Source organism: Musa acuminata, chromosome BXJ1-3, assembly GCF_036884655.1.
Source record: "Musa acuminata AAA Group cultivar baxijiao chromosome BXJ1-3, Cavendish_Baxijiao_AAA, whole genome shotgun sequence".
Lineage (NCBI taxonomy): Eukaryota > Viridiplantae > Streptophyta > Magnoliopsida > Zingiberales > Musaceae > Musa > Musa acuminata.
In genome coordinates this window covers 40,616,746-40,643,211 of record NC_088329.1, presented here as the reverse complement: position 1 = coordinate 40,643,211, position 26,466 = coordinate 40,616,746, and the positions used below count along the sequence as shown (strand labels likewise).

The following is a 26,466-nucleotide window of genomic DNA, read 5'->3' as shown; positions in this document are numbered from 1 at the left end:
GGATATTAATCCAATATAAAAAAATTTATGATATTTTTATTTATATTATAAACTATTTTTTTTTTGGATCAATCATAAAAAATTATAGGATCACGATAATTAATGTTACTAATTTGATCATTTATACTCTGTCTTGTTACTAATTTAAGCGTTAGAAGATTGTATTAGAACTTATCTGATCTTAATCTTTTGGTAGGTTGACATCAAATCATATATCTAGATCCCTTTGATTGCTATATATATATATATATATATATATATATATATATATATATATATATATATATATATATATATATAGGGACTCCTTAAACCATTAGAGTAGCCATCGTAGACTTCTTAAAGTCAATCAACGTTTTGTCCCTTTTTCTTTGTAGAATAAGAAGTTAGCGTGGGTGGAACGCACAAATTGAGATCAAAGTCAATGGCTGCAACATGACCGGATCAAAGTCTACGATTGATCTCTAATGATGGTTGAAATTAATATGTTTTCAGATATTCTCCCTACTCTTGTTGAAATTAATATGGTACATTAATTGTGTGCCTAATATCTTGTAATATAAACCTCCAAAATAAACCTACTGGTTTCTGGTACACCAGATCGAAGCCCAATTGTTTAGTGGACGGACGCGATCGACCGGATCGTGCTTTAAGATTAGCGAAAGCTGCAGTCGCAGCTCGTCAACGCTCCTGGAGGGAGGAAGACCTGTTACCTTGCCTCGTACTCAAAGGAGCCGACCGTGGACTTCCGAAATGACTAAAATATACATGACACATGCATCACATACTATGTAATCTTCGCCTTAATGTGAATCATGGTGACTCTTAAGATTAATTATATATATATATATATATATATATATATATATATATTTATATATATGATTTCATCTGTTCTCACAATTGAAATTATCATCCAAAGTGTAGAAAGATTCTTCCACCAGAAAATGCCATAGAGGATAACAAAGACTGGCTAAAGCAAACGCGTCACTGAGATGACATGGCAACTTGTTTGACGGTTTCCTCTCATGTTATCATCAAGATTATTACTGGCGGATTGCTTTGTGGGACAAATCAAACCCAGCCAATTTTGATGAGAGCGAAGATGATGATGTGATGTTGATGATTTTGATTTCTTCTCTTTCTCTGTTCCTTCTTGTGAAGGAGTTCGCGGTCCTGTAGAAAAATCTGAGGGGCATTCTTGTTATTTATGGAAATTAGGAAGGACAGCTGAGTCGACTCGTAGACTTCGTCAACAATAATAACGGTCACTTTCGCTCCTCTCACGTCTCCCCTGCCTTCGTGGTGGTTGGTTGGCTCTTCAACTCTTCTTCCTGACTTCACCTTTCTTCCGCCAGCTGATGAATCCACCGTAGAATAATCGCTTATCTTCTCTTCTCTTCTCTTCTCTAAATACTTCCTCATATAGACCACTGCTGGTCCTCTCCTCTATCTCTCTACGGAAAGGATGGCGAGCCTCCGAGAACAGCTAGCGGTGTTGGCCGTCCTACTAGCAGTGGCGATCCGGTTGGCGGCCGGCCGGTTCGTGGTTGAGATGGAAAGCATCAGCGTCGTCTCCCCGACGTCTCTCCGGGGGCGCCATGATGCCGCCATCGCCAACTTCGGCGTGCCCAACTACGGGGGCACCTTGACCGGCGTCGTGGTGTACCCGGACAAGGGAAGAACGGGTTGCCACGCCTTCGGCGGCGACCCCTTCCGGTCCAAGTCCGGAAGACCCGTGATTCTACTGGTCGATCGTGGAGGTAAACTGCGCAATCAATTCTTGTGCTCTGTTCTTGGATTGTTCTTCACATGTGTTTGTTCTCTCTCTCAATTTGATAGACCCCAACTTTGTGATAGATTGTCTGAATCACTCTGTTCTCATTGATGAACATGCACTTCATAGTAGATCTCTATTTCTTTTAGGCTCACATCTCTGGTTAGCTGAAACAAAAAGGAAAGGGTAGCTGTGCTTTCATTTTCTTTCTGGCTGATGAGTCTAACAATCTTTCGTTCAAAGCAAAGTTTATTAGAGGGCCTCTCACCATTAGCGATTGATCGTCTTCTTCTTCTCCATTTACTGTAGATTGCTACTTTGCTTTGAAGGCATACAACGGGCAGCAAAATGGTGCTGCCGCAGTTATAGTCGCTGACACCATCGACGAGCCCCTTTTAACCATGGACGCCCCCGAAGAAGACAACGACAACGAGTACGTAGAGAAGATAAACATCCCCTCTGCCCTCGTCACTCAAACCTTCGGCAACTCCCTCAAGGAAGCCTTGGCGAAGGGGGCCGAGGAGGTGGTGGTCAAGCTGGACTGGACAGAGTCCATGCCGCATCCGGATGAGCGGGTGGAGTACGAGCTTTGGACCAACAGCAACGACGAGTGCGGCGACCGGTGCGACGAGCAGACGGAGTTCGTGACAAACTTCAAGGGCCACGCGCAGCTCCTCGAGAAGGGAGGATTCACGCGGTTCACGCCTCACTACATCACCTGGTACTGCCCTGACGCCTTCAAACCCAGCCGGGAGTGCAAGGCGCAGTGCATCAACAACGGGAGGTACTGCGCCCCTGATCCCGAGCAGGACTTCCGCGAGGGGTACGACGGGAAAGACATCGTCATCGAGAACTTGCGGCAGCTCTGCGTTCACAGAGTCGCCAACGACAGCAGCCGGCCGTGGGTTTGGTGGGATTTCGTGACGGATTACCACGTCAGATGCTCGATGAAGGAGAAGAAGTATAGCAAGGAATGCGCTGAACATGTTGTCAGATCTCTTGGTTAGTGGTGTTGGGTTTAATCGAACTCTCTATTCTTCCTCCATTCTACTCTATGCATGAAGAAGTTCTTCTCCTCTGATGCATTAGGATTGCCTTCGGACAAGATCTCAAAGTGCATGGGTGATCCTGAAGCTGATGTCGATAATGATGTCCTGAGGACGGAGCAATTACTTCAGGTGCAGCACACTTGTTTAGCTAAAGTTCTTAGCTTAGATTTCCATAGACAACCAATATTTGTCTGATATCCTTCTTATAATTTGTAGATCGGACATGGAACTCGTGGAGACGTGACTATTCTCCCCACCTTGGTCATAAACAACGTTCAATATCGAGGTCTCGCTCACAATTCATTGTTGTTCTTCCAAGCTGAAGAGGACTCGTCTTTTGTTCTTCCCCGAGCTAAAATAATCTATCAATTTTACTGCCGCACAGGAAAACTGGAGAGGACTGCCGTGCTGAAGGCAATCTGTGCAGGATTTAAAGAGTCAACCGAGCCTTCTGTTTGCTTGAATCCAGGTTTTCATTGCATTCCATGATCACACTCATCTAAATAAGCCTCCGGTTCTTAGTTTTGACCGACATCATTTTGTTTCCAGATATCGAGACGAATGAGTGCCTCGATTCGAATGGAGGGTGTTGGCAGGACTCAGAGTTGAACATCACCGCTTGCAAAGTAAACTGAAGCTTTGAGATGTTTTTATCCTGTTAAGCAGAAGATATGATCTCTGATAACATTGTGTTAACTCTACCCCAATCAGGATACTTTCAGAGGCAGAGTCTGTCAATGCCCTGTCGTAAACAATGTCCAATTCCAGGGAGATGGCTACAATTCTTGTATACGTAGGCACTTAATCTTTCATCATAAAGCCTTGTTAAAATCCCATCGATTTGTGCTAATCCATGAGTTACCTCTTGTGTATGTTGGTTTCCAGCTGTGGGTCCTGGAAGATGTGCAATCAACAACGGAGGCTGCTGGTCTGACACAAAGAATGGACAGAACTTCTCTGCTTGCCCAGTAATGTCAAATCTCTTCTCTTCTTTTCATTTCTCCTCACCTTCATTGTCTGAAGCTTATGTTGGTCATAAACATTCTCTTGATGCACATAGGATTCCGACTTGACGGGTTGCCGCTGCCCGTATGGATTTCATGGCGATGGTTACAAATGCGAAGGTACTTCATTCTCTTCTCGTTGTTATCTTTTGCACTGAATCCACAGAGAATGAATGCACATCTTGTTTTAATGCGATAGATGTGGATGAATGTAAGGAGAAACTCGCCTGCAACTGTCCCGAATGCTCTTGCAAGAACACATGGGGTGGATATGACTGCAAGTGCAAAGGCAACCTGTTGTACATCAAGTCTGAGGACACATGCATTGGTAAGGACAGTTGTATTGCTCATTCGCTTTTCATGAATACAAAGAAGATGAATTTTCTTCTCTTTCTCGATTCATTTAAAGTTTTATGTGCTCTGTTTCTTCCACGTCTCCTGAGATCAAAATTTTCTCTTCTGTCTGCAATCATTGTGCAGCTAAGAGTGCATCAAAATTTGGGTGGCTTATGACCCTCTTCATCTTGGCCTGTGTGGTCGGTGCTGGAACAGCAGCCTATGTGTTCTACAAGTACAGACTCCGGGTAAGTCTGTGTTAGAAAACCTAGCTGTGTATTCACCTCACTGCTACGTGACTGCTAATGCTGCTTTCTCGCAGTCTTACATGGATTCTGAGATCATGGCCATCATGTCACAGTACATGCCTCTCGACAACCACAAAAACGAGACCCGACCTCTACGAGAGGATACAGCAGCTTAACGAGGTCAGGTCATTCTTTGCTTGTGCTTTCTCTCCTCCCAAGTCTTGTCTGTGATCACCTCTCTATCTGACATTCTTGGTTTCTTCTGCAGAGGAGGATTACATGTCGATGTAGATTCATCTACAGGTTTAGTTCAGATATTAAGGCGAAAGCAGTCGTTTACACACACAGATGTTTCTTTTCTTGTAACACCAAACCCCCACCCCCCCCCCCACCCCACCTTCTTGTGTGATAGCTAGTGTGACACAGTGGAGAGAAGACAGGAAAGAGAACACCAATTGGCTTGTGTAATACAGGAATTGGAGGGGGTTGCACTCAGTTGCTGTTGTTGTGGAAGATGAAAAACCAGCACACAGCAGTGTGGTGTCTAAAAATAAATGCTGGATGTTTTTAATAGGAAGATCTTAGTGTTTGTGTGAATTCTTCTTTGATGGGATATTGATCTTATAAATTTATTTATATTTCTTTATATATCTAATACGAGACTAAATCGATGGATATCGAAACATTATAAAACTATTTATATTTTTTTATCATATTTAATATGAGATTAAATGGGTGTATCAAAATAGGGTTAGCAAAATTAAGTTTGGGGCCATCTATTGCTGCCTTTTCTCTGATCAATGTGGAGGTTCTCGTGATTAAGAGTAGAATGGTTATGTGGAATGATTAGTTGTGTTGGTTGCATTAATTAATATAGGAGATCGAACTAAGTATTATGCCATAGAAAAATTAGGCTCTGAGAAAAATGATTTCCAATGCTATATGATGGGAGGTCAAACCATTCAACGTGTGATCTAAAAGGACCGATCGATCAAAATTTTGCGGCTTTTAAAGCAAGTATGATCACTATCGCACCAATAAATCTGAACGATTTGATGGTGCCATGGGGTCATGCATTTGGGCCGCTGAGGAAATCTTCTTGGTTTATTTCCGGTTCGTTCCCGGCCCATTAAATCCCTAAGCGGTAACCGCCTTGCTCTCTTCCGGCTCCCCCATCTCCCCGAGAAACCAAGAAGGCCGCCGGTTCCGGCTTCTCTTCTCGGTAAGGAAGTTCTTTTCTTCATTTCTCCCTCATTATCTCGTCGAATCCATTGTTTTTTCGGTTGAAGAAGGTTTGTTGAATTGGGGTTGTGTAAAACGAAGATAAGGAGATCGATGTTGTGTAAAATGGTGTTCTCGACTAGAATAGATATGTTGGATTTCATCGTCGATACTGTCTGATAACGTCCCTAGTTGGCAGTTCTTGGTTGGAAAATGTACAAGGATGCATTGCTAGTGTAGTTTAAGGATGGATGGATGGATGGATACATTGTAAGAATAATTCTGAAGATGGTGGTAAGTATGTCATTTCCTAGTCAAGAAACAACAGCTACAATCACAATTGTGACAAAATATAGATATGTTGTCTGTTCAGAAGTCGCAGTTGTCTGAATTCTCGAAATCACAAGCATCTTTTTCTTATTTCTCCTATAAATACCATAAATAAAGTGCAGGTGGATGGAAGCCAACGTGTTCTTGAAATACACAACTCGCACACACTCTCTTTCTAAAATGAATCAATACACCTGTGGAAAGATTAGAAAATATTCCGATGCTATGTTGTTGGCAGTTACTTAGACACTTCACTAAATTTGGCTTTCACTGTTACAAATGGCTTATATTGTTCAATGTAGTAATGAGCTCAGAGCCTCAGATGATGCTTTTCTGAAAATAAAGGTAGATGTTATCCAAGATAATTGTTATAATGAGTGTGACTTGGAATTGCACTTATTTATGGCCTCCAGATAAGGGTAGCCATGTTTGATCTCAATACGAGTATAATGTTCCTTGATTCCTGTTTATTTCCCATGGAGGCTCTTGTATGAGTTTTGCAGTGCAGTTCTTACATTAGTATTATGCGAATGGCTACTGCTATTGGTTTTTCTTGTTTCATTTGTTCTGTGATAAATTCGTTGATACAGTGAATTGATTGCTAAGTATTCAATTCAGTCGTTGGCTTGGAGTCTGTCAACATGGTGGGATAACTGAGGTGTCTGTGTTCTGTTCTTCACCAGGTCAGCACCATGATGAGGCATACTAACCAGACATGTCCAATGGGATGTAGTACCTGGACAAGGTCTAATATGGTGCCAGGTAATTTTCAGGAACCACTTGAGCTATAGAAGCAAACTGAGTCTAATTAAAGCTTGTGCAACACCATCAGTGCTGTTTATGAGATAGTCCCAAATCATCAATTTGAGTATATACTCTTGGAGCAACTATTTTGTCAGCACCTCTCTTAATCAACATGAGAGTCCTTGTTTTATGTTGGTAAGATTTTCTGCTTCTGAATGATATCTTAGCGCATTTCTGATGTTCTTGTGATGCATCTGGATGGTGCAGATGAGATGCAGCACAAATAGTGAATGGTTCAATATGTATTTAGTTATCATATTTATACTAGGTCCAACAAAGTCAAACTGGTTATCAATTGCCTGACACAGCCCTCCTACTTTTTCAGGTTCATTGAGAGGTGGACTTCTAATGCTTAGACGAGATATACATTTATATGCATTTGCGTGTTGGTCTGGTGGAGTTATATTGAATTAATGGTAAGCATGCTAATTCAATTAATTTTGTAGCAATGCCAGTATTTGTGGAAATTAAAATGTCTACCAAGATTTATTCCGAGATAAGCGGAACTATTAATAGGTATAAAGTGCCTAAATAAAATTCTCAACTCTATGGTCTACTTCATGTGTCATATCATACTATTGTCTTTAAAATATATCATCCAATGTTGTAGCTTGGAATGACATCAACTTTTTTGTGTGACTATTTCTTGATATATTATGTATTGTCAGTTCACTTATTGTTTGATCTCCTACATCAGTTCTTCCATCTTTGATTTTGGATGGCAGCATTTGCCTGTAAATCATGTATATCCTTTTGCAATTACTCTGGAACCAACACAGTTCCAGAACTTATTATTTGGTTTCATCTTCAGGTTGGCCATTTTTTTCTGGCACTAATTGCCTGGTGATCATGTAGCTGTTTTCTTCAAGTCGTGTTTCCTTGATGAGTGTTGCATCAATATTTATAATGCTATTATTTTATTTTCATCATTTCTCTAGAACTTCCAGCTTAGAGTTGGAAGGGCTGCATTGTTGGTTGAGTTGCCAATTGTTTTCCTAGATCCTATGCCCAGTCAAAGATTCTTCTGGTGGCCCCTCTTTTCACCAAGTGCTTTCAGTGTTTTAGGCCATGTAAGACAGCCACTCAAATTATCACTAACTCCTTAAGCAGATGACTTGACAAAATGCCTTTCTTGTAACCCAGCTCTAATTACATTACATATATTGATTTAAGAGTCACAGTAAGGTCAATCTGGTCGCTTGGCTAGTTCATGGAATGCTTGTTAAAGATGTTCTGTTGCAACTGCAAGCTACCATAAGACGAGCTGCAGAAACCATCTATCAGGTACAATAAGGTTGCATGTTACCTTGTCTGACAAAAAAATCCATTCACTTTTGGTTTGCAACTGTTGTAATAGAATTATTTTCAGTGATGCAAAGTATTTTGTGTTGTACATTTATCGTTCCATTATGTAACCAACTTAGGTAATCCATTCAGCTCATGCTAATGCAACACATAATCTGATTATCATGGCTTGAACCCTGATCGTCTTCTTGTTGGTAAATGAATTTTTTGCATTACTAATATGAAAAAGAAAATCATGCTGTCCTTATTGTATTTTTGTTTGTTGGTTGCTCCGCTCCCCGTAGAGCAAGCCTTTGTTGGGAAAAGGGTGTATATGACATGACTTTCATACCATGCAAAAGAACGGAGCGGGATCATGGTGAGACCCAAATGCCAGTTGACGGTGGTGGTGAGGGAAACCACTCCTGAAGAGGAAGCAAAGATTGCCAAGCTCCAAGTCAGCAGGAAACTCACAAGGTGCGAGAGGCAGCTCCCGAAGAAGAATCAAAGATTGCCAAGTTCCAAGTCATCAATTTCAAGAAACTCACAAGGCGCAAGGGGCAGCTCGTCTCACATCAGCTCTATAGAGACCACACCAAGGTGGGATAGGAAAGGGATGGATGCTGCTGCAGTGTAATACTGCCATGATTGTGTTCTGATGTTTTACATCATGGACAAAATTTGGCATGTTTCGGCTTGCACAGTGATCATCACAGTTCGAAAGAAATAAAAAAAGGAAATAATCTTTGTAGCAGCAGCTTGTTTGGCTGCATTATATCAACCATGTTTGTATCTCTTGTTTTTTTTTTTTTTTTTTTTTCATGTTGTAGTTAGATATCATCCTTGCCAAGCAAAATGCTGTAGCATTTTTTTACTGATACAGGAGGGTACCCCTATTAGATGTCATGATTTCACTTTTGAATTGTTTGATATGGCCTATTCTACATGAAATTTTTGACCTAAAAACTTGTGATATACTCTTGGAATGAGTTGCATGCCCCTATTAGATTTCTTGCTATGTTGATGGATTTTTCCTTCTAGTTAGGCCCTTTTTGTTTTTCCAAGTAATATCAACATGTTTCACATCTTTTTGTATGCATGCTTATGTAATCTATATATTTTTTTCTTTCTTTTCCATTTTGTTTAACGACACATTAACACATTTAGGGTTCTAAGATGACTTCTTTGAGAACAATAGCAACGGATCCGAAAAACTTTTTTATATTATTTTTGTGATTCATCAAAGGAGTAAAAGTTGAAGCAATTTGATCTTTTGCAGTCGATGGTTTGTTCACTTTCAGGATTGCGACTGCATTCTTCAAGCAGAGAAACATGTAGTGTTTCACTGCCGAAAACTTGTCTCTCCTATCATGCTGTAAAAGTGATTCTATTTCAGGAAAAGAAAATCTATTTCATTGTACGAGTCAAAATATTACTTGTGTCAAAATAAGCCCCCTAAAGATATTAATAATAAAATGAAATTATAATATAACATATATTTTTATTTAATTATAAATTATGAGTCAAAGGAGCGATCTCATCATTGTTGCGGTCAACATTACATCGTATTGATGGAAATTTTGTGCATTGGGACCAACTCGCCAACTTGGAAGAACTGTTCGCTTTCGTTTTAGCCTCTGTCCTCCCAACGCATGGGTTGTTTCATTCATGGATGCTACGAAGAACTTTAACGTGACTACCACCGCCTTCCGCTGCAACCACCGCATCGTAAAAGATGACGAAGCTTCCCTGTGCCTGATCGTACTTTCTTATCCCAAATCCTTCTCTTTTCCCTGTCTCTCTCTTTCGCTCACGCTTTACCCCACACGCCAAAGCTGTCCCTTCTCTCGGAGACTGAGACGGCGCAGTATCCGAGAGGCGCTTTGGTCTCGTCCCCGCGGGTGAATTCCACTGCAAAAGGAGCCTCAAAACACTCCTCCCATGGCCACCGCGACCTCACCGGCTTTTGGCATTTTAAATGCCCACCCCCCACCACCTTTGCCTCCCTCCCAAGCTCCGCCACAGAGAAGCTTCCTCGAGAGCCTGACTCCTCTTTGCCTCCTGTTCTCTCCCTTTAGCCTTTGTCCCTCCCACTCTTGCTCTTTGAGTCGGAGATCTTTCTCTTGCTCCCTCCCTCCATTTCTCTGAGACCAATAAAGGCAACTGCACCACCTTCTCTCTTCTTTTCTCCGTGACCAACACAAAGGAACGAGAGAAGAATTAAAATAGGAAAACTGTTGGCTACTAGAAACCATTTTTATATGCTCTTACATGCACTCGATCGTCATGAGGTGGAACAGTAGTTGGCAGTCGGTGTTCTTCTAATGGAATGGGAAAAAGAAAGAGAAAGGAATAAGAGGCGATGATGCTATTTGTCTGCCTCAGCTCGAAAAAGGAAGCCCCGTCCATGTCTCTGGATATGTGCTGTCGTCGTTGGCATCGATATCAACCTCCGCAGGTTATTTGCTTGTAACGATGGTAGGAAAGGGTCATGCACTGACTCTCAGGAGAATCAAAAGAATGAGCCAACAAGAAGAGGGTTGGAAATTGTGTTAGATCCAGTGAGCCTCTTGTATCTCTTTTGCTGCTTTTTAGAGGGGTCTCCGAGCCACAAGTCCTCCTCCGAGAATGCTCCCAGTTGTGGCTGTCCATGGGTAAAGAGACACTCACGTACTCTTCCTCATCATAACATGAAGTGGGGCAATGCTTCGATCTCTCCGACTGGCATAATACCGATGTATCTATCATCTTAACAAAATCTGCAGAAATGGAAAACCGGATGCAAGCATGACAACACAAGTAATCCAGTTTCGAGAAAGGTGTTGGTCTGACATCATAGATTTGCGTTGCTACCGTAGTAATTAGCGATACTTAAATCGACATGCAGCTGTGAGGTTCCTTACGAGTTCTCTTATCTCGCTCACAGGATACAGGAAAACCAAGTAGTGACGAACATGAGTGTCATAAGGTGCTCCTCATATATATATATATGTTCTCAGATAGATAATCTAAGTTTAGTGATGGTGATGATGATGATGATGATGATGATGATGGTAGACAAACCTAACTCAATAGCTCTTATTTAAGCATGATACCGTTAATCCTTGTTTTGACTGATAGAAAACCTCACCCATATGACAAGTTCCTTGCTTGGGGCATTGCACCGCCCGTGATCATGGGATTCATCATCTCCATGGGAAGAGGATCTCTTCTCGGAGACGGCCTGTCGAGCTTGGAAGTTCCTCCATCGTACTTCTTCTCCCTAGAGCTGTCCATCGAGAGAATAGGCTTGGCCTCGTAAACATTTGCTATGGAATCCGCATCGATGCCGGTGTCGATCACTGACGACGCTATCTGAAGCTGCTCGCTCTTGGATGGTGGTGGTTCGTCCTGTGATACGATGCATGCCGCAGTCGATCCCAGTTCTTGTAGGCGAAGGTCGTCAGCCCAAATCAATGGACCCTTCCCGTTGGAATGGTACGGATTAGACCTCTTCTTGCTCATAATGCTGTCGTCGGTGGGGAACAACCCGTCGAGGGGCCTCTCCATTTGGTGCTGCATCTCCAGCTGATCCCCACCGTATATGTGGAGGTCTTGGAGAGAGGGGTAGCTCACTGGAGAACCCATTTCTTTCACGGCACCCATGTCGGGAACTCCTCGACTTGCTTGACCTTTGTAGCCACCCGAAACCATGCTCTCGGCCGCGAGCGTCTGGTACGCTCTCTCCAATATGTTCTGCATGTACTTCCCGTGCGCCTCGATCCGCATCTGAAGGTGTTTCTGCACCTGATTGAATGAAAGCGTGAGAAGAGAAGATAGGTGATGGGGTGAGCAGAAAGCATGTCTTGCCTCTAATTGCTCGTGCAGCCTTCTGTGGACTTCCATCTGCATCCGGAATGCATCGTTCATGTGCATGTTCCTGCTATAAGAGATTCAAATCCACAACCATCCTCAATACTAAATTCATCTCCTGGAAATAGAGACAATTACTGAGTTGAAGGTTTAGGGAGTTGGTCATTATGCCGGTGGCTTACTCGTTCATGTTGCGACCCATTATCGCCGATGAAGAGGCCGAGTTCCTTTGTAGTTCTAGGGCAGCTGCAAACCATGGCAGCGATGAGCAAGTAGAAGGACATGATTAGATTGTATTTATACGAAAAACAGGAAAAATCGGTGATATTTAAATTCTCACCGTTCTTAGCGGACTGATCGTTGAATTCTTTGTGTGGTTGCTTTCCGAGCCGGAATTTCTACGATTGAAAGCATCAGAAACAGAGTTAAAATCTCAAGTATAGAATGTAATTGAACATGTTGCTATTGGAATATGAACCTGAAGATGGCTCTTAAGGTGGTAGAGAGTGAGACCCTTAACACCCATGACTCTCATGATGGTCTTTGGTGTGGCCTCTGCAGAAACAAACATACCATTCAGAGACGGAATAGAAACAGAAGAGATTGTGAGATCATGTGAATCGAGTGTGTGTACGTGGGGAGGAAGAGAGAGGGAGAGGAGGAGGAGGAGGAGATGGGTAGTACTGTCGGGTCCTCCGAGCTGGGTGACGGCATCGACAAAGCGATCATGGAGCTCGACGGTCCACCGAAGGCGGGGCTTGGGATCGGTGGTGAGGACAAGGCCGGAGTCGCCTTGGACACACATAGGCCTCTCATGTGAATTCATAGTTGGCTTCTTGGACGGGAACATTCTTTTCTCTTTCTCTCTCTAATTTTCTATCTCTCCTGCTGTAGAACTGAATCGAGATTCAAGAACAAAAGGATGGCATATATGGAGGAATAGGGTGCGGTTCCTGCAGAGTTGCCCTGAGCTAAAACACACTCTTCTCTCCTCTCTCTCTCTCTCTCTCTCTCTCTCTCTCTCTCAATCCCTCTCTGGTGAAGCCATGGCTTATTGCTATTCGATCGCCTGTATAAAAGCCACCCAGTGGAAACCCTACTTTGCCAAAAGATATGCGTGGAGAGAGAGAGAGAGAGAGAGAGAGATAGAGAGAGACTATATTATTCTTCTCATGGATCATCACTGGGAGACTTTTCTCAAAAACAAGGAACAGGATAGACCCAAGGGCAATCATATTAGCCCTACCTCCTCGAAATTATACTTGTAATCACTGCAGCAATCTGCGCCCCTGTCTCTCTCTCTCTCTCTATCTCTCTCTCTCTCTCTCTACATACTTTGATATCTCAAGTCCTGTATAGAATGTTACCGGTAAAGTAAACCTTATACACCCTCCATAATCTTTATACTTTAACTCGGTACCTCAAAAGAAAGGTATAACAATGATTAAATTGACCATGCATCGACAGCTCCAGATTCATCCACATTGAACATCCATTTCTAGCAGTAGTAGCACATAGGTCCTCCGCCTTTATAATTGTGTTGCATGGATCAAGGACAAGTGGAGTACGGAGTTTGAGCTTGCCATGATGTGTGTCATTTGTTTAGCCAGCTTGATCGGTGGATGGATATCCGAAGACCCGAGTCCCCACCGCCGGTGGTTGGGCATGGAGAGCAGCATCATTTCACTGAGCCCCTCGAGTGGTGGCGTTGCTTAGTGGAGTAGAAGATTTGCTTGGCCATGGGTGTGTCGCTATATCATTCCAGACAACATTTAATAGGTCAAACCCATTAAGTTGACACAAAAAGGGGGATGGGATGGGATGGGATGGGGGAGGTGGGAGAAGATAGGCGAGGGTTTGAGGACAACCAAAAGCACACTTCGTCTTCCTCTTTCGTCTCTCCCTTTCTCTTTCTATCTCATGAACCGAAAACGCACACCATTTGCCCTATACCGCAAGCGAATATATGCTTTCTTCTTTGACAAATACCAAAGATTCTTCAGAAAAACTTAAAGCTGAGGACGGCTTCGACGACTAATTCCTGTCGATCGATTTGATTGATTGATTAGCTCTCAGATAAACCAGTAAACACACGAATCATCAACTTGTATGCTAAATTACTCGGACTTTTCTGTATCTCGAACACATGAAATCGTCCCTCCTCCTCATATTTTCTAGATTTCTCTAGAGAAATCATTCATGAAATCCTCGAGTGGTGACTCATATCAACATACACTTTTCCCGAGTATTCTAAAATAAAGCGAAGATTCTTAAAGGACAGGGCTTCACTTTGGCATCACCATCTCCACCAGCTCCTCTCTCTCTCTCTCTCTCTCATACATGTTCAAGTTAGTAATAAACTTGAAACCCTCGGAAAAGTTGGTGTGCTAATCTACATTAAATCCTCATTACTGGCCAATCGGGTTGACGAAATCTTTTGCCTACAAACTAAAGCAAGATCGAGTAAACCCACCCATTCAACTATGGTTTAGGATGAGTGGGTGCAAGTAAGCGGCTATAGAGACAAATGCATGCATGATCTCTCTCTCTCTCTCTCTCTCTCTCTCTTACATGCATACACACATTCCATTCGATTCAGGTAGGAAGTTTCGGAGTCTTTAGCAAGAAACAAAAGAAAGTAAATATTGCTAATGAAATCCACGTGCAGAGAGAGGTGCCCCACTTAAATATATACACTTTGGAAAGGAGACATTTAACCTTTAGCTCATTAAGCTCCAAATGATATCCACGAACCACGTTAGCTTAGATTTCAAGCACGCATTTGGAGATGCTCTTTAGAACGATTCCTTGTCTATAATATTGTAGCCAGTCTTTTCTAACAAGCTCCACGCAGGCCCTATATATCTTCTAGGTCACCCTATTCTCTCTCTCTCTCTCTCTCTCTCTCTGTAATCCTATCTTTCTTTGGCTCGCTTGGTAGATCAAAAGTTTTGGGGTTTGGCACCTCACTAAAATTAGTTTAATCATTAGCCTACCTTGATCTTTGATTGGATAATTAATTGATGTTGATTTGTATTTCTCTTAATTGGTATCAGTACAGAAATCTGACTAATTATGCACAAGAATTACATTACAATCATCCTTCTCTTCTTCCCATAGTAATATGCTGAGGGGGGAAGAAAACTCGAAACAAAAAATCAAAACTCATGTATCAATAATTAAGGAATATATCAAAAATTCGAAGAAACTAATTTTATTTTTTTTGCTATATCAAATACAAGCAATATCTATCTTGAGCATATTCAAACTCTTGTATACAGTTGACCTTGTAATTGCATTAGTGGGTGATGGGATGAGGATCCAATCACCAGCACTAACTCATTCATTAGTGTGCTATTTTAGATTCTCCTCATACCTAACCTCGGTGTCATGCCTAATGATACCAATCCATCTTCCTGGTTATCGGAACATTAGTTTAATCTTCCACGGCCATGCAGTTGCCAAACAAGTGTGAACATTCATACTACACTTCGCCAATGATGCACTCATCATGATTAGATTAATAATTAGCGAACATACGAATCGATGGCTTCGTGCCTTTTCCAAGCACTACGAGCTGATCGATGATCATGCAAGGGTCCAATATGTCGCTTTTTCTTCCACTATACCTTTTGGATCTTTGAATCCTTCTCTCCCTACTATATGATATATGATATGATGAACGATCTCTCTCTCCGTGGGGTCGTCTATCAGCTAAACTTTGTGTAAATAAGAGGTAATGGAGATTGCATGTCACGTCAAACTAAGAGTCGTGCGGGATTTAAAAACTCGAAATAAAAGAAAAGTTAAAAATAAAAAAAATTTAGGTAACATCAATGCAAGATTAACGTGATTCGATAATTTTTTATCTATATCTATGAAAAAAATCAAATTATTCATTGTACAAGATCAATCATAAGACTCTTGAGTTATCCAAGTTAAGTATGACTCTCTTTATATATATCAATCTACGTAAATCCTAAAGAACTCATACTCTTTATCTCATCTTGTCTAGATACTCTTGAAAAAAATTTCAAAGCACTCAAATTATTTTCTCGCATAGTACTCTCTCGATTAAAACTTAGTGATACATGAGAATATTATAGAATATACATGATATATGGATAGAATAATCAAACAATAATTTGAGTCCTCTTAAAACACTTAGATCGACATATTCCAAAATATTTATCAACCCTAATAATAAATAATAATAAGCTTCATTTGCATAAATATTGTTTGTGAATAGATGCATCGTGACTGATGAGTCAACACGACCAGGTCCACGGGTCGATGTCGGGAGTCTACGATCGGTCAAACAGATTGTCGAGGTTGATTACACCCGCAGGTCGAGATGTCGCGTCCGTCTGAGGAAGGCGCCTCTTGGTATAGATGCTGGCGTCGCCTTCGGGAGAACGCCTCTCGGTCGGGGTGGTCGTGTTTCCGGGGATGTCTACACTCCTACACAAAAGGCCCTCGTCAGATGATTCCTGACTTTAACCCCTCGACGCTTAAGTTAGTGCTTGGTTCTCTCTTTTTTTTTCCTCCCTTAACTAGATGCTGGTCAGGGGCTTTTTATACTACTGTGCGAGGATCGATCGTACGTGGGTTTGGCACGGCGACCGATACCAGAGGGGTCGGGTGGTACTTTCGTGCGGCCATCGTCCCGGAATGCACGAAACAATGCCATATGGTGTCTTCCCGAGCTTACCGGAACGGGATACCCTGAGGGGTGCCTTGTATGAATCCTAGCTTGACGCGTGAGAGTACTTTTCTTGCTGATCTGATGGTGATGTGGTGCGGCGTCGATTGTGACGTGACTGAGACCCAAAATATACCTTATATATATATATATATATATATATATATATATATATATATATATATATATATATATATATATATATATATATATATATATATATATATATATATATATATATAAAAGAGAGAGAGAGAGAGAGAGAGAGAGAGAGAGATTGGTAGTTAAAACGTTTTTGGTGAAGTAAAAAGATGTAATGTGATGCTTTAATAGAAGAAGTAATATGCATGCATACTTGGACCTTTGTTTGTCATTTGCTCTGTTTGTATCCTTGTTGTGGTCCAATGGGCATTGAGATAAGACTGATGGGCTGCAAAGAAGGACGTCCTTACCCAGGTCGACAAGCGCTCACTTCTCGGCTGCGAGGTCACACATGAAGGTCGACGATTCCTCGTCGTGGATGGTGGAGAAGAAAGGTACCGTTCTCACTGTTATCATCCCTCTTCATTTACTATTTATCGTTTCCGCTTGTAGATATTGAGTAGGGAGGGGGTTAGTGTGGATGTCCGCCCGCATGTCGTTTGTTTATATGTTTGTATGGAAAAGTCGGGAAGAGAACCAAAACTTTTGAGGATGATTATTTCACATTTCAATTGTTTCTAATCTTAAGTAGCAAAATAAAAAGAAAAAAATAAATAAATTTGCAAAATATCTCAGAATTAAGCTATTGATTTTTTTTTTGGATATTTTTTAGGTCAATTTCGAAATTTGGATCATATTCTTTTGTGAATTTGATCGAGGATTTATATTGTATCAACATATATTTTCCCCTTCACTAAATAATTAACTATTATCATATATTTGTTGTTGGTCATTTTTTCATATCTTATATGACATATGTTTCCTTTATATTTTCCCTAAACATTTCATTTGCCATAGAAATATGTATTCCACCATAGAAAAACATTTCATTTTTCATATCTTATATGAGATAATGTATTATTATCTGAGACACTATCTCTTACTTAACATTCATGATTTAAATCATAAATTTAGTTAATTCACTAAATCTTATTAGCAAACTATATAATCCCTCCTGGCCTAAACAAATGTCTAATTTGATTTCATTTCTCGCTCTTTTCCTTTCTTCTCCTCTCCTTTAGACAAGGTAGAGAGAGACGGGGAGAGAGACGAGAGAGGCAGAAGGGTGGGGGACGGTGGTCATCCTCCACTCCCTCCCCCCCACCTCCTCCTCCCCTAGCTTGACCTCCCCCTCCACCTCCTCCCTCCTCTACGGGACTTAAATCGTAAGTTTGGTTAATCAGCCAAGTCCCACTGCATGGCCCATTATATAAGCTCTTTGAGCTTAAACAAATGTTTGATTTGATTTCATTTCTCACTCATCTCCTCTCCTCTCCCCCCTCCTTTGTTTGTGAAATCATGGGGCATATGCTCTTGCCTTCTTCACATATCCGAGATAATTTGATAATTTGATGCTCCCATGCATGATTTTGCATGTAAAATCGCATTCACATAGGATGATAATAGGGAAAAGGTGGCCTATCTCAACTGTAACACCATACTTAGTCTCACATCGGAAATAGACAATGACTATGATTGACTTATATGGGTCTGATGAGTGTAACAACTTCTGCTTAAATATTTTGATTCGTGGTTAAATGATCGAAATGGAGTTATTGACCAGTTAGCTTATCAGACTCGGGTCGTGACATCAACTATCAAAGTCATCCTCTCCTCGTAATTTAATTCTTATATTATATACATGCTACATAAATGAGGTATTTCTTAGATGTTTAATCATGACGGTCTCGATTTCTTCCCAAACCCCTCGTTTCTCAAGCCTTTCACTTGGCTCTCTTATTGATCGTGATTTAGTTTGCAAGAAACAATAATCAAGAAACGAGGTCCTATTTTGGATCATTGAGAGCCCTCTTTCCTCTTATTTGATTCTTAAAGGTTCATTTTCTTTTTGTTTGATGTGGGTGTTCTATGGATGAGGTGTTTCTAGTAGGTTAATCATGTCGTTAGATTTTGTTATACCTTTCTTAGTTGTATTTAGTGGGTGTTACATTGATTTCTTGAATGTCGTTTTGTTTTTGTTTGCCCCTCTCAATTTACAGTTCCTAACATATGATGTTGCATGAGACTTTCAATTTCTTTAGACAATTGGTTGGAACGAATCATCAATGGATCAAAGTTTTTCTTTTCTTTCTTTATGTCAACTATCCTTGTTCTTGAATGAGTCATTCTTTGGATCATCGAGGCTCTTCTCTCCTTGCTTTAAATTGGTATTGAGGGTTCATTTTCTTCTTGCTTTATATTGGTGTTGTGCACATGAGGTGTTTCTTGGTAGGTTGATCATGTCGATGGGGGACGAGAGTGAGGGAGTGGGGGACGAGAATGAGGAGGGAGGGGTCGAGGAAGGGGGAGGGAGTGGGCGACAGGGAGATGGAGGGAGGAGGCGACCATCCTTCACCCCCGTCATCCATATCCTCGTCTCTCCTCTACCTCTCCCATTGCCACCTCCTCCACCCCATCCCCCACTCCCTCGCACGCTCCACCCCATCACCAACTTCCTCCTCCTCGCACTATCCCTTCACCGTCGCCTCCTCTCCATCCCGTCTCTCACTCCCTCCCCCCTTCATCTCTCTCTTCCATAACATCATGTCTCTCACATCTCAAGACTTTAAATACCTTAAGATATTATATATAATTAAAATTGATCCTCGAGCACATATATTTCTATAGTAGTTACGATAACTTAAATCATAAAAAGTCTTCAAAATATTTTTGAAACTCATATTTCTTATGAAATCTCGAACCATTACTATAATAATGCCACAGCCCAACGAAAAGCTGGGAAAGATACAATTGCTGCAATCCTATCGATTACACGTAAAGCCAAAACCAAAACAAATTATATATATATGATAATGAAAACGAACCAATACCAAGCTCACAACACACTAACTAATTTCAAGCTTTAGAACTCTTTAGCGAGCGCAAGACTCGAGGGTAGCCCGCCAGACCCCACGTCTCCCGACAAACTCAATGATGCCACTCTGGAAAAGGCATAATTAATACAAGAAGAGCACTTTGTCGTCGACTTCGCTATGGACACCGGCAAACGAAAGAACCAAGCCGGAGGACGTGCTTCCGTAGCAGTGTCTAAGGCCATAGTTGTGTGGAATATTTACAGGATGAACGAAGATGGCCCATTATATACTTGTAGCAATCCAACGAGCAAGTTTGGAAAGTACTCCTTGATCTTGGCTCTTCTATATTTTCTTCCATCTTCTATGTTCCATCATATATGAAAACATTAATTCGAGAAGAAGAAACACAACCAAAAGCTTACCATAAAACAACCAATCCCTACCATGAGGATAAAGAGAGCAATAGTAGGAGGAACAATCGAACGAGAAGCCACTTAGGTTTTCTTCCAACCGAGACAAATATGGTCACAAGCTCGGACCATATTTAGATTTTAAAAAAATCAAGAGAACGACAGTGAGAAAGAGGAGATGCTACAGAATGGGGCTTGAATAAACCTATAGGAAAACCCAATGGTAAAATTTCGATCAAATTTGACGGTCGAAATAATGTACTTTGATCGTCAAAACAATATACTAGTTGATTACTGATCAGTACAGATCGACAATAGTCGAGATTGCCCTGTTACTGATCAATACTACAAGTTCCCTTGCTTGACAGTATATCCATCTTTAGGTTTCACTTGTATCTGTTATTAATTATAAAGCATCAAGACGTGAACCTTTACAACAATAGAACATCTACGATATATGAAATCTCATTGTAGGTCATCATATAATCTTTTACCATTTCCTCAGAAACTTGCTCCTGTCACTTGCAGTGAATTTGCTCTAAGCTGCAAAGAGAAACATCATATAAAACAAATCTGGTAAAAATTACAATCCTTAAATCCACGAAGTCAATATCAACTCTCCATAGATCACTATCTATTACGAGAAGAATTCAATGAATTTCATATAAGATTTTGGTTTCTATTGATTTACTATGAGTTTAAAAAACCATGGAGGCCTGAATGATATTTGAAAGATCCTTTACGAGCAAAAAGTATTCAATCATGAAAAAGTAGTTGAAGACACTAAACTTGAAGAGCTCGGTAAGACAATAATGACAAATTAAATATACAAAAAACTAATGATCAAGTTTAAACATCACTTTGTGATTCCTCATTGACTTAAACCACTGTTTTGGACTAAAATTAGTGGCAATAAAATAGTGACCTATTAACTTCGAACCAAATTCAACAAACAAAATACTAATGATTAACATAGAAAAGAAATATTTAAGAGTTTCTAAGCTTTATCTTAGACATTCCCTCGGTATTCACAAACGGGAATTTCAGGCTGTTAAATTATTATGGGATTGCCATTGCAGGTACTTTTTATCTCGTGTAGATTTATTTTGATGACAATCATTGAAAACACAATTTGGGAAACTTTCTAATGAACTTGAACGCCTTAAGTAAATAAAGATTAAAGAGAGGTACTACCCTTAGTTAAACAAACCTGAGAATATGCATTATATCCTTTATGAACCATCAGAGCTTTGAGTAACAACTTGGATCTGGTTCATAAGGAATTTGCCAAAATTTCGGTATGAGCAGTCAACTCATGCACAAATGTGATCAACTAGATTAGTGCAATGTGTAGTAGGAACCCACACAACAGCAATCCTAGTGCTCAGAAGGTGCAATGTTCTGTCAACTGGCCATTTCATCCACAACTGGCTGAAAAGTGATCCATAGAAATAATATTGCAGTCAATTATAATATAGCTTCTATGATCTTCAGAGTCACTAATGACTAATTTTTCTTAAAAGTTAAGGCCACTTAGTGCCTCTTTAAATTTGTATCATGTATTACATCGTTCTAAACTCAAGAATCTAATCAACAGATTGGGATATCTTTTTCTAGCATTAACAGGAACAACAACAAAACAAACAGCACACTACACATCCCAACTATTTGGGATTAGCCCCATGGATCGTCTCCAAACAGTTAGCTAAATTGAGGATAAAACCACTGATTTAAAATATAAAAAAAAACAAATCATATGGTTGTCAAAACATTTCTTTAGTCTATCCTACTCACTGCTATATAGACTCCCCATGGACATGCTCATACTATCTTAAAGTTTTTTCAGAATTTTATAAATATTTATATTCTATCTTTACCGGTAACTCCAAGCATAGTTATCACAACCAAATCGGAAAGCAACTCGATCCAAGCTTTGAGTCCCTAGGTCACTGGTCGAATCGGTGGGTCAATTGGCTGGACCACATGTTTAATTAAAAAATATTTTAAAATATATCGAGTAAAAATTATGCATAATAAAAATCTAAAATATTATAACTAATTCAAATATATATATAATTAATAAATTTGATAATATTAATCAACATTATAAACATAAATATTGTTGGTAATTATACTAAACTGGATTGATTTTAATTTATTTCTCATGTCAACTCTAATTTCATGATTGATATAAATGCTCTCTTAAACAAATAATAGAAAAGGTTTCAGCTAGGATATTTAAGTAATCTTTTGCTATATTATAAATCCAGATCGATTTATTTAACCAAGTCAATTCGTGCGGGTTATCCAAAAATCGATCGGGTCAATCAGTTTATTCTGATTTTTCAAGCCATCTGAACTGAGTGGTTTTTCATTCCATCACTCTCTCAAATTTCCATAGTTTGTGGCTCGTTAGCTCAACTCCTACATAACTTGAGTAAACATTTAATATCCCCCTTATTCTTTTAGTGTGACCTCAATTTCTCATTGATAACAAATCTTAAATTTTACTTAATATACGCTCTTCTTAGCATCTTTTTGGCACTTGTTTTTCTACTCGGAGCCTTCTTTTATTTCTTTTTTGTTGAGTGCTTCTGTTATGTAGAAGTAAAAAACCCCATATGAATTTTTCATTAAAAATTGGAGAAAATATGCAAGAATTTAATCCCTGATACACGTGATAAAACAATGGGTAAAAGGAAAAATTTTCATATACAGATCTTGCTCGCTGGAGGAGCCTATATTCCAAGGGAAACAGCTAGAGAGCTGAGCTAATGGCTATAAAATTATAGCTGGGACTGGAGTGTGCTATTAGCCTGGATATCTCAAGATTGGTAGTGAAATCTAATGCTAAGAAGCTGATAAATTTTGAACAGATCCCCTGGGGTCCTTTTAAACTGTTTTATGTATAATTTAAGTCTATCTGGTGAATTTCCTGAATACAAATTCATTCATGTATTTTGTGAGGCTAATTGTAGTGCTCACTGATTAGCAAATTTTACTACAACTACTAAAACTTCAATGATATGGGGGCAAGATTGGGCCCCCAGGTCTTGGTGTATTTTGTGCTCCAAGGGGCATGGTTTATCATAAGAGGTTGTTAAAAGTAAAATGATTTTATCCTTTTGAAAAAAAAAATGATATAGGAGATCTTGGAATAAAGAAGCTGAGTGTAACCAATTACCCATCTAACTGACATTTTTTCTCTATATGTATCTCATTTTATTCTCTTGTTTATCCAAAGGTATTCACTAATGCTTAATTTCTTGTCATCCTATTTGTTGTGACCAAAATCAGTGTTAACTTCTACTTTCTAATTGAAAAATCTGATTCATCTCCCTGTTAGGTTGCCCTCAATCTACAAAATTAGTTGCATAGTCAAAACAACCTTCTTTCACTAGCAAAAAGCATAAATAATAGCATTTTGTTATCATCTGAAGGTGAAAGTCTAAATTATCCAACAAGCAACTACATGAAGATATGTCAACTTCTCACATTTGAGTAAATAAGTATCCAAAACCAAAGGAGGATCATTTTCCTGCAGCTAGACCATGTAACTTATGATTTTACAATAATTATTCATCTTCAGTGTGTGTGAATTAGACAACCTATAAGGACAAACAAACGAGAGGCACTATTAAATCAGCAATTAATTATGACAGTGACATAACAAGAGCAGGGTATATGTACTAAAGGCTTGGGTCAATATTCACCCACCAGGCAATTAACCAACTTGCACTAATATCTGCACTAAAAACACACCCTCATAAACAAATAGTCATGATATGGTAAAATTTGCCAACACCACCAATGCCCAATAAACATCACCTAGAGTATATACGCATTTTCCAAATCATAAGAGCATACAGAATATGTTCTGAAATGTATTAACAATAAAACATGATAATATCAGAAACTCAAAGGTCTAACCTAGCATTAGAAAATAGAAACCCTATGTATTAAACAGCTTCAATGTTTCTTTGTATCATTTTAAAGAAATCTTTTAACATTTTTTACTAGTAAATGTACTGTATGCAGAGGATATTGCATCAGGTACCTCATCCTTGCCCATGCATGGAACACTAATGATAACATCACCAGTAGCAGGATTTTGTACCTACGAAAATAAGAAAAGTCTTAGTCTTCATTTCTTAGGCTCTTTCTATTATTCCTTCACAGATCCGTACAACTAGGAAGGAAAAAAAAACACATGTAAGAAGATCAACTCTGAGAAAACAAGAACACCTTCAAGAATCAGAAACAAGATGAGTTTGGTCGTGAGATTTTCTTTCCAGATTCCAACATGGTTCTTGGTTTTTTGGTAATGGCCAATTCCCTGACTGTATTTACCACATGGACCGCCCTCAATGGCCACACCTTCAACCAATTCATCGTCCATACAATTAGAAGGCACGCCATTAGAACATCGACTCCAAGAAAAACAGGAATACCTTCAAGAATCGGAAACAAGAAGGCATACGCCTCGAGAGGTACCTGAAGGGTCATGCCGTCGTAGGCATCGATCCACTTGCCGCCGACAAACCCCTGGGACCTCAACAGTCCCGATTTCCTCAATCGATCAACGGCTACGTGTAGTTCCACGCTCATCTGGCCACCAACCAAAACCATATTTTATCGATGGAAACCAAACAAAAACCAATCAGGAACCAAAACAACAGGTCGAGATTGAAGAAGAATCGCAAAAGAAGGAGGAAAGATGGGTCAAGAAAGAGAAGGGACCAAGATCTGGCGATTTACGACGAGAGAATCGAGAGAAGGCGGGATCGGTTGCCCGGCGGCAGAGAGGACGGAGGGGAGGAGGAAGGTCGCGGCCAAGGGCACCCACGCGGAGCATCACCATCGAGCTCGGACGGAGTCGTCGAGGGCAAAGCAAGACGCTCTCCGCACTCTCCCCCTTCTTCCTCGATTCAAGAGACGGCGGGGTGGTTTGAAATCGTCTGTCCGTCCGACGTGTACAGATGTAGTGACTTCTCTCCCTGATGAAATGGATATGCGACCATCAATGTGTTTGATATGTATGCGTTGGCAAACGCTGATGCATGTTTATCCAATGATCTCGGATCTGCTTATCCGACGGTCACGATGTTTAGATGCTTTTTACATGTACACACCCTTAAATGCTGAGTTGACTCAGTTTGGACTCCTTTAGATGTGTGAATATGGTAGATGGTTAGAGAACACAAAAGCATCACACCAAATATATATATATATATATATATATCTTTTCACTGGTGTGCAAGGATAGGCATGTCCAAGTAATTTTTGACTCTATAAAGCAAGAGAGTCAAAGGTTTTAGGCAGGTGGTGGATGGATATGGGGCAAGAAAGTGCTGCTGCTGTTCATGGGCTTTGCAAAGCATAGGCTTGGTTTGTTGAATCCAATGGGAGTGAGTGGCTGAGGTGAGAGATGGGCACTGTTCCCCCCTCCCCCTAACACACACATCAATGTCGTCGATGAGCCATGGGAACCAACCATAAAGAAAGCGGCAAAGCGGGGGCTGCAGCGGCTCCACATAACAAATATAGCAACCCACAGGAGTAGGGGAAGGAAAGGTGACCGGTGATGGACATTGCACACACACACACACTCTCTCTCTCTCTCTCTGCGTCTGCTTCAGTCCTTCGGCACCCCCTGACGCCAAAGTAGCAGCGCAGTGCCCCGTCAACCCCCATTGCCTCAGCCTCAACACAGGATTGGACATATGAATCCAGGCCTTCGCACCGCCACCGCCACCACCACCCTTCTCCCTTTTCTCTTTTTCCTTTCTTTTTATCTTCTCCTCCTCGGAGATGATCTCTTTGATGCACCACGGCTGCAGATCCTCTGAGCTCCTGCAAACCCAACTCATTACAGAAGCTTATCTTATCTCTTACTTCTCTCAATCTCTTCTTGTTCTGACCCACACTTCCTCTTAAAGCTACATTTCCGCCTGCCTCATTATATATATATATATATGTTTTGTTTTGTTTTGTTTGGGAGAATCCACTTGGTCTCCTTCTTTTGGAGGTACGATTCTTTAGCTTCTCCTTACCTATCTGATGTATTTTCTTCTTTATATAGTTTCTTTTCCTTCAAAAAAAAAAAAGGCATTCCTTGTCCGTATACATCAATCCACACATTATGCATTTTGGTATCAATCTTTTACATAGTCATTTAGCCTTGGGAGATGATTATGAATTCAATTTAGTTTGTGCTTTATAATTCTAATATTAAATTATAATTTTCAATCTAAGGATAATAGTTAACGATTATTGAAATTATTGTTTTGGGTATGCATTGGTTTATCCTCGATTCATGTGACATTATCATCGTCATCCACCTAAAGTTGAACGATGCTCAGCTCATGTTCATATTTATTATTATTATTATTATTGTTGTTATTATTATATATATATATAAGATTGACCCGT

General features: G+C 40.3%; 2 protein-coding genes and 1 long non-coding RNA gene across 9 annotated transcripts; 1 reads left to right on the top strand and 2 right to left on the bottom strand.

The window, feature by feature from the left end:
- The first annotated feature begins 1,347 nt into the window (after positions 1-1,347).
- Positions 1,348-5,011, top strand: LOC135630669 (vacuolar-sorting receptor 6-like). Its single transcript, XM_065137781.1, has 13 exons — positions 1,348-1,763; positions 2,087-2,779; positions 2,867-2,955; positions 3,043-3,112; positions 3,212-3,295; positions 3,376-3,452; positions 3,538-3,619; positions 3,712-3,794; positions 3,887-3,950; positions 4,030-4,158; positions 4,311-4,414; positions 4,489-4,594; positions 4,683-5,011. Exons 1-12 carry the CDS (start codon positions 1,469-1,471, stop codon positions 4,588-4,590), a joined length of 1,872 nt encoding a protein of 623 aa, XP_064993853.1. The 5' UTR covers positions 1,348-1,468; the 3' UTR covers positions 4,591-4,594; positions 4,683-5,011.
- Positions 5,012-10,044: 5,033 nt separating this feature from the next.
- LOC135585246 (myb family transcription factor IPN2-like) lies at positions 10,045-13,071 on the bottom strand. 4 transcript variants are annotated; one of them, XM_065137759.1, is made up of 7 exons: positions 12,590-13,071; positions 12,384-12,460; positions 12,246-12,303; positions 12,088-12,151; positions 11,903-11,972; positions 11,184-11,839; positions 10,045-10,812 (listed from the first exon to the last, which is right to left on the bottom strand). In XM_065137759.1, exons 1-7 carry the CDS (start codon positions 12,753-12,755, stop codon positions 10,803-10,805), a joined length of 1,101 nt encoding a protein of 366 aa, XP_064993831.1. In that variant the 5' UTR covers positions 12,756-13,071; the 3' UTR covers positions 10,045-10,802. The 4 variants fall into 4 exon arrangements, with proteins under 4 accessions (XP_064993831.1, XP_064993827.1, XP_064993843.1 ...); XM_065137755.1 differs by having other exon boundaries at positions 10,048-10,812; positions 11,903-11,975; positions 12,590-13,069; XM_065137771.1 differs by lacking the exon at positions 10,045-10,812 and having other exon boundaries at positions 11,108-11,839; positions 12,590-13,066.
- Positions 13,072-19,595: 6,524 nt separating this feature from the next.
- LOC135630649 (uncharacterized) lies at positions 19,596-25,017 on the bottom strand. Of its 4 annotated transcripts, XR_010494118.1 has the most exons (5): positions 24,775-25,017; positions 24,529-24,642; positions 24,280-24,411; positions 24,092-24,151; positions 19,597-20,577 (listed from the first exon to the last, which is right to left on the bottom strand). It is a non-coding gene; the product is annotated as an uncharacterized LOC135630649 (long non-coding RNA). The 4 variants fall into 4 exon arrangements; XR_010494119.1 differs by lacking the exon at positions 24,280-24,411 and having other exon boundaries at positions 19,596-20,577; XR_010494117.1 differs by lacking the exon at positions 19,597-20,577 and having other exon boundaries at positions 20,613-24,151.
- Between the last annotated feature and the right edge of the window lie 1,449 nt (positions 25,018-26,466).

What these genes read in the sequence shown, in the direction of transcription:
- LOC135630669 (XM_065137781.1), top strand. Translation starts at nt 1,469, where the DNA reads ATGGCGAGCCTCCGAGAACAGCTAGCGGTGTTGGCCGTCCTACTAGCA. An exon ending in GGACGGAGCAATTACTTCAG is followed by an intron (nt 2,956 to 3,042) that starts GTGCAGCACACT and finishes TATAATTTGTAG; the next exon opens with ATCGGACATGGAACTCGTGG. An exon ending in GTCTGAGGACACATGCATTG is followed by an intron (nt 4,159 to 4,310) that starts GTAAGGACAGTT and finishes ATCATTGTGCAG; the next exon opens with CTAAGAGTGCATCAAAATTT.
- LOC135585246 (XM_065137755.1), bottom strand. Translation starts at nt 12,755, where the DNA reads ATGTTCCCGTCCAAGAAGCCAACTATGAATTCACATGAGAGGCCTATG. An exon ending in CCAGCTCGGAGGACCCGACA is followed by an intron (nt 12,461 to 12,589) that starts GTACTACCCATC and finishes TTGTTTCTGCAG; the next exon opens with AGGCCACACCAAAGACCATC. An exon ending in GGCTGCACGAGCAATTAGAG is followed by an intron (nt 11,840 to 11,902) that starts GCAAGACATGCT and finishes TCATTCAATCAG; the next exon opens with GTGCAGAAACACCTTCAGAT.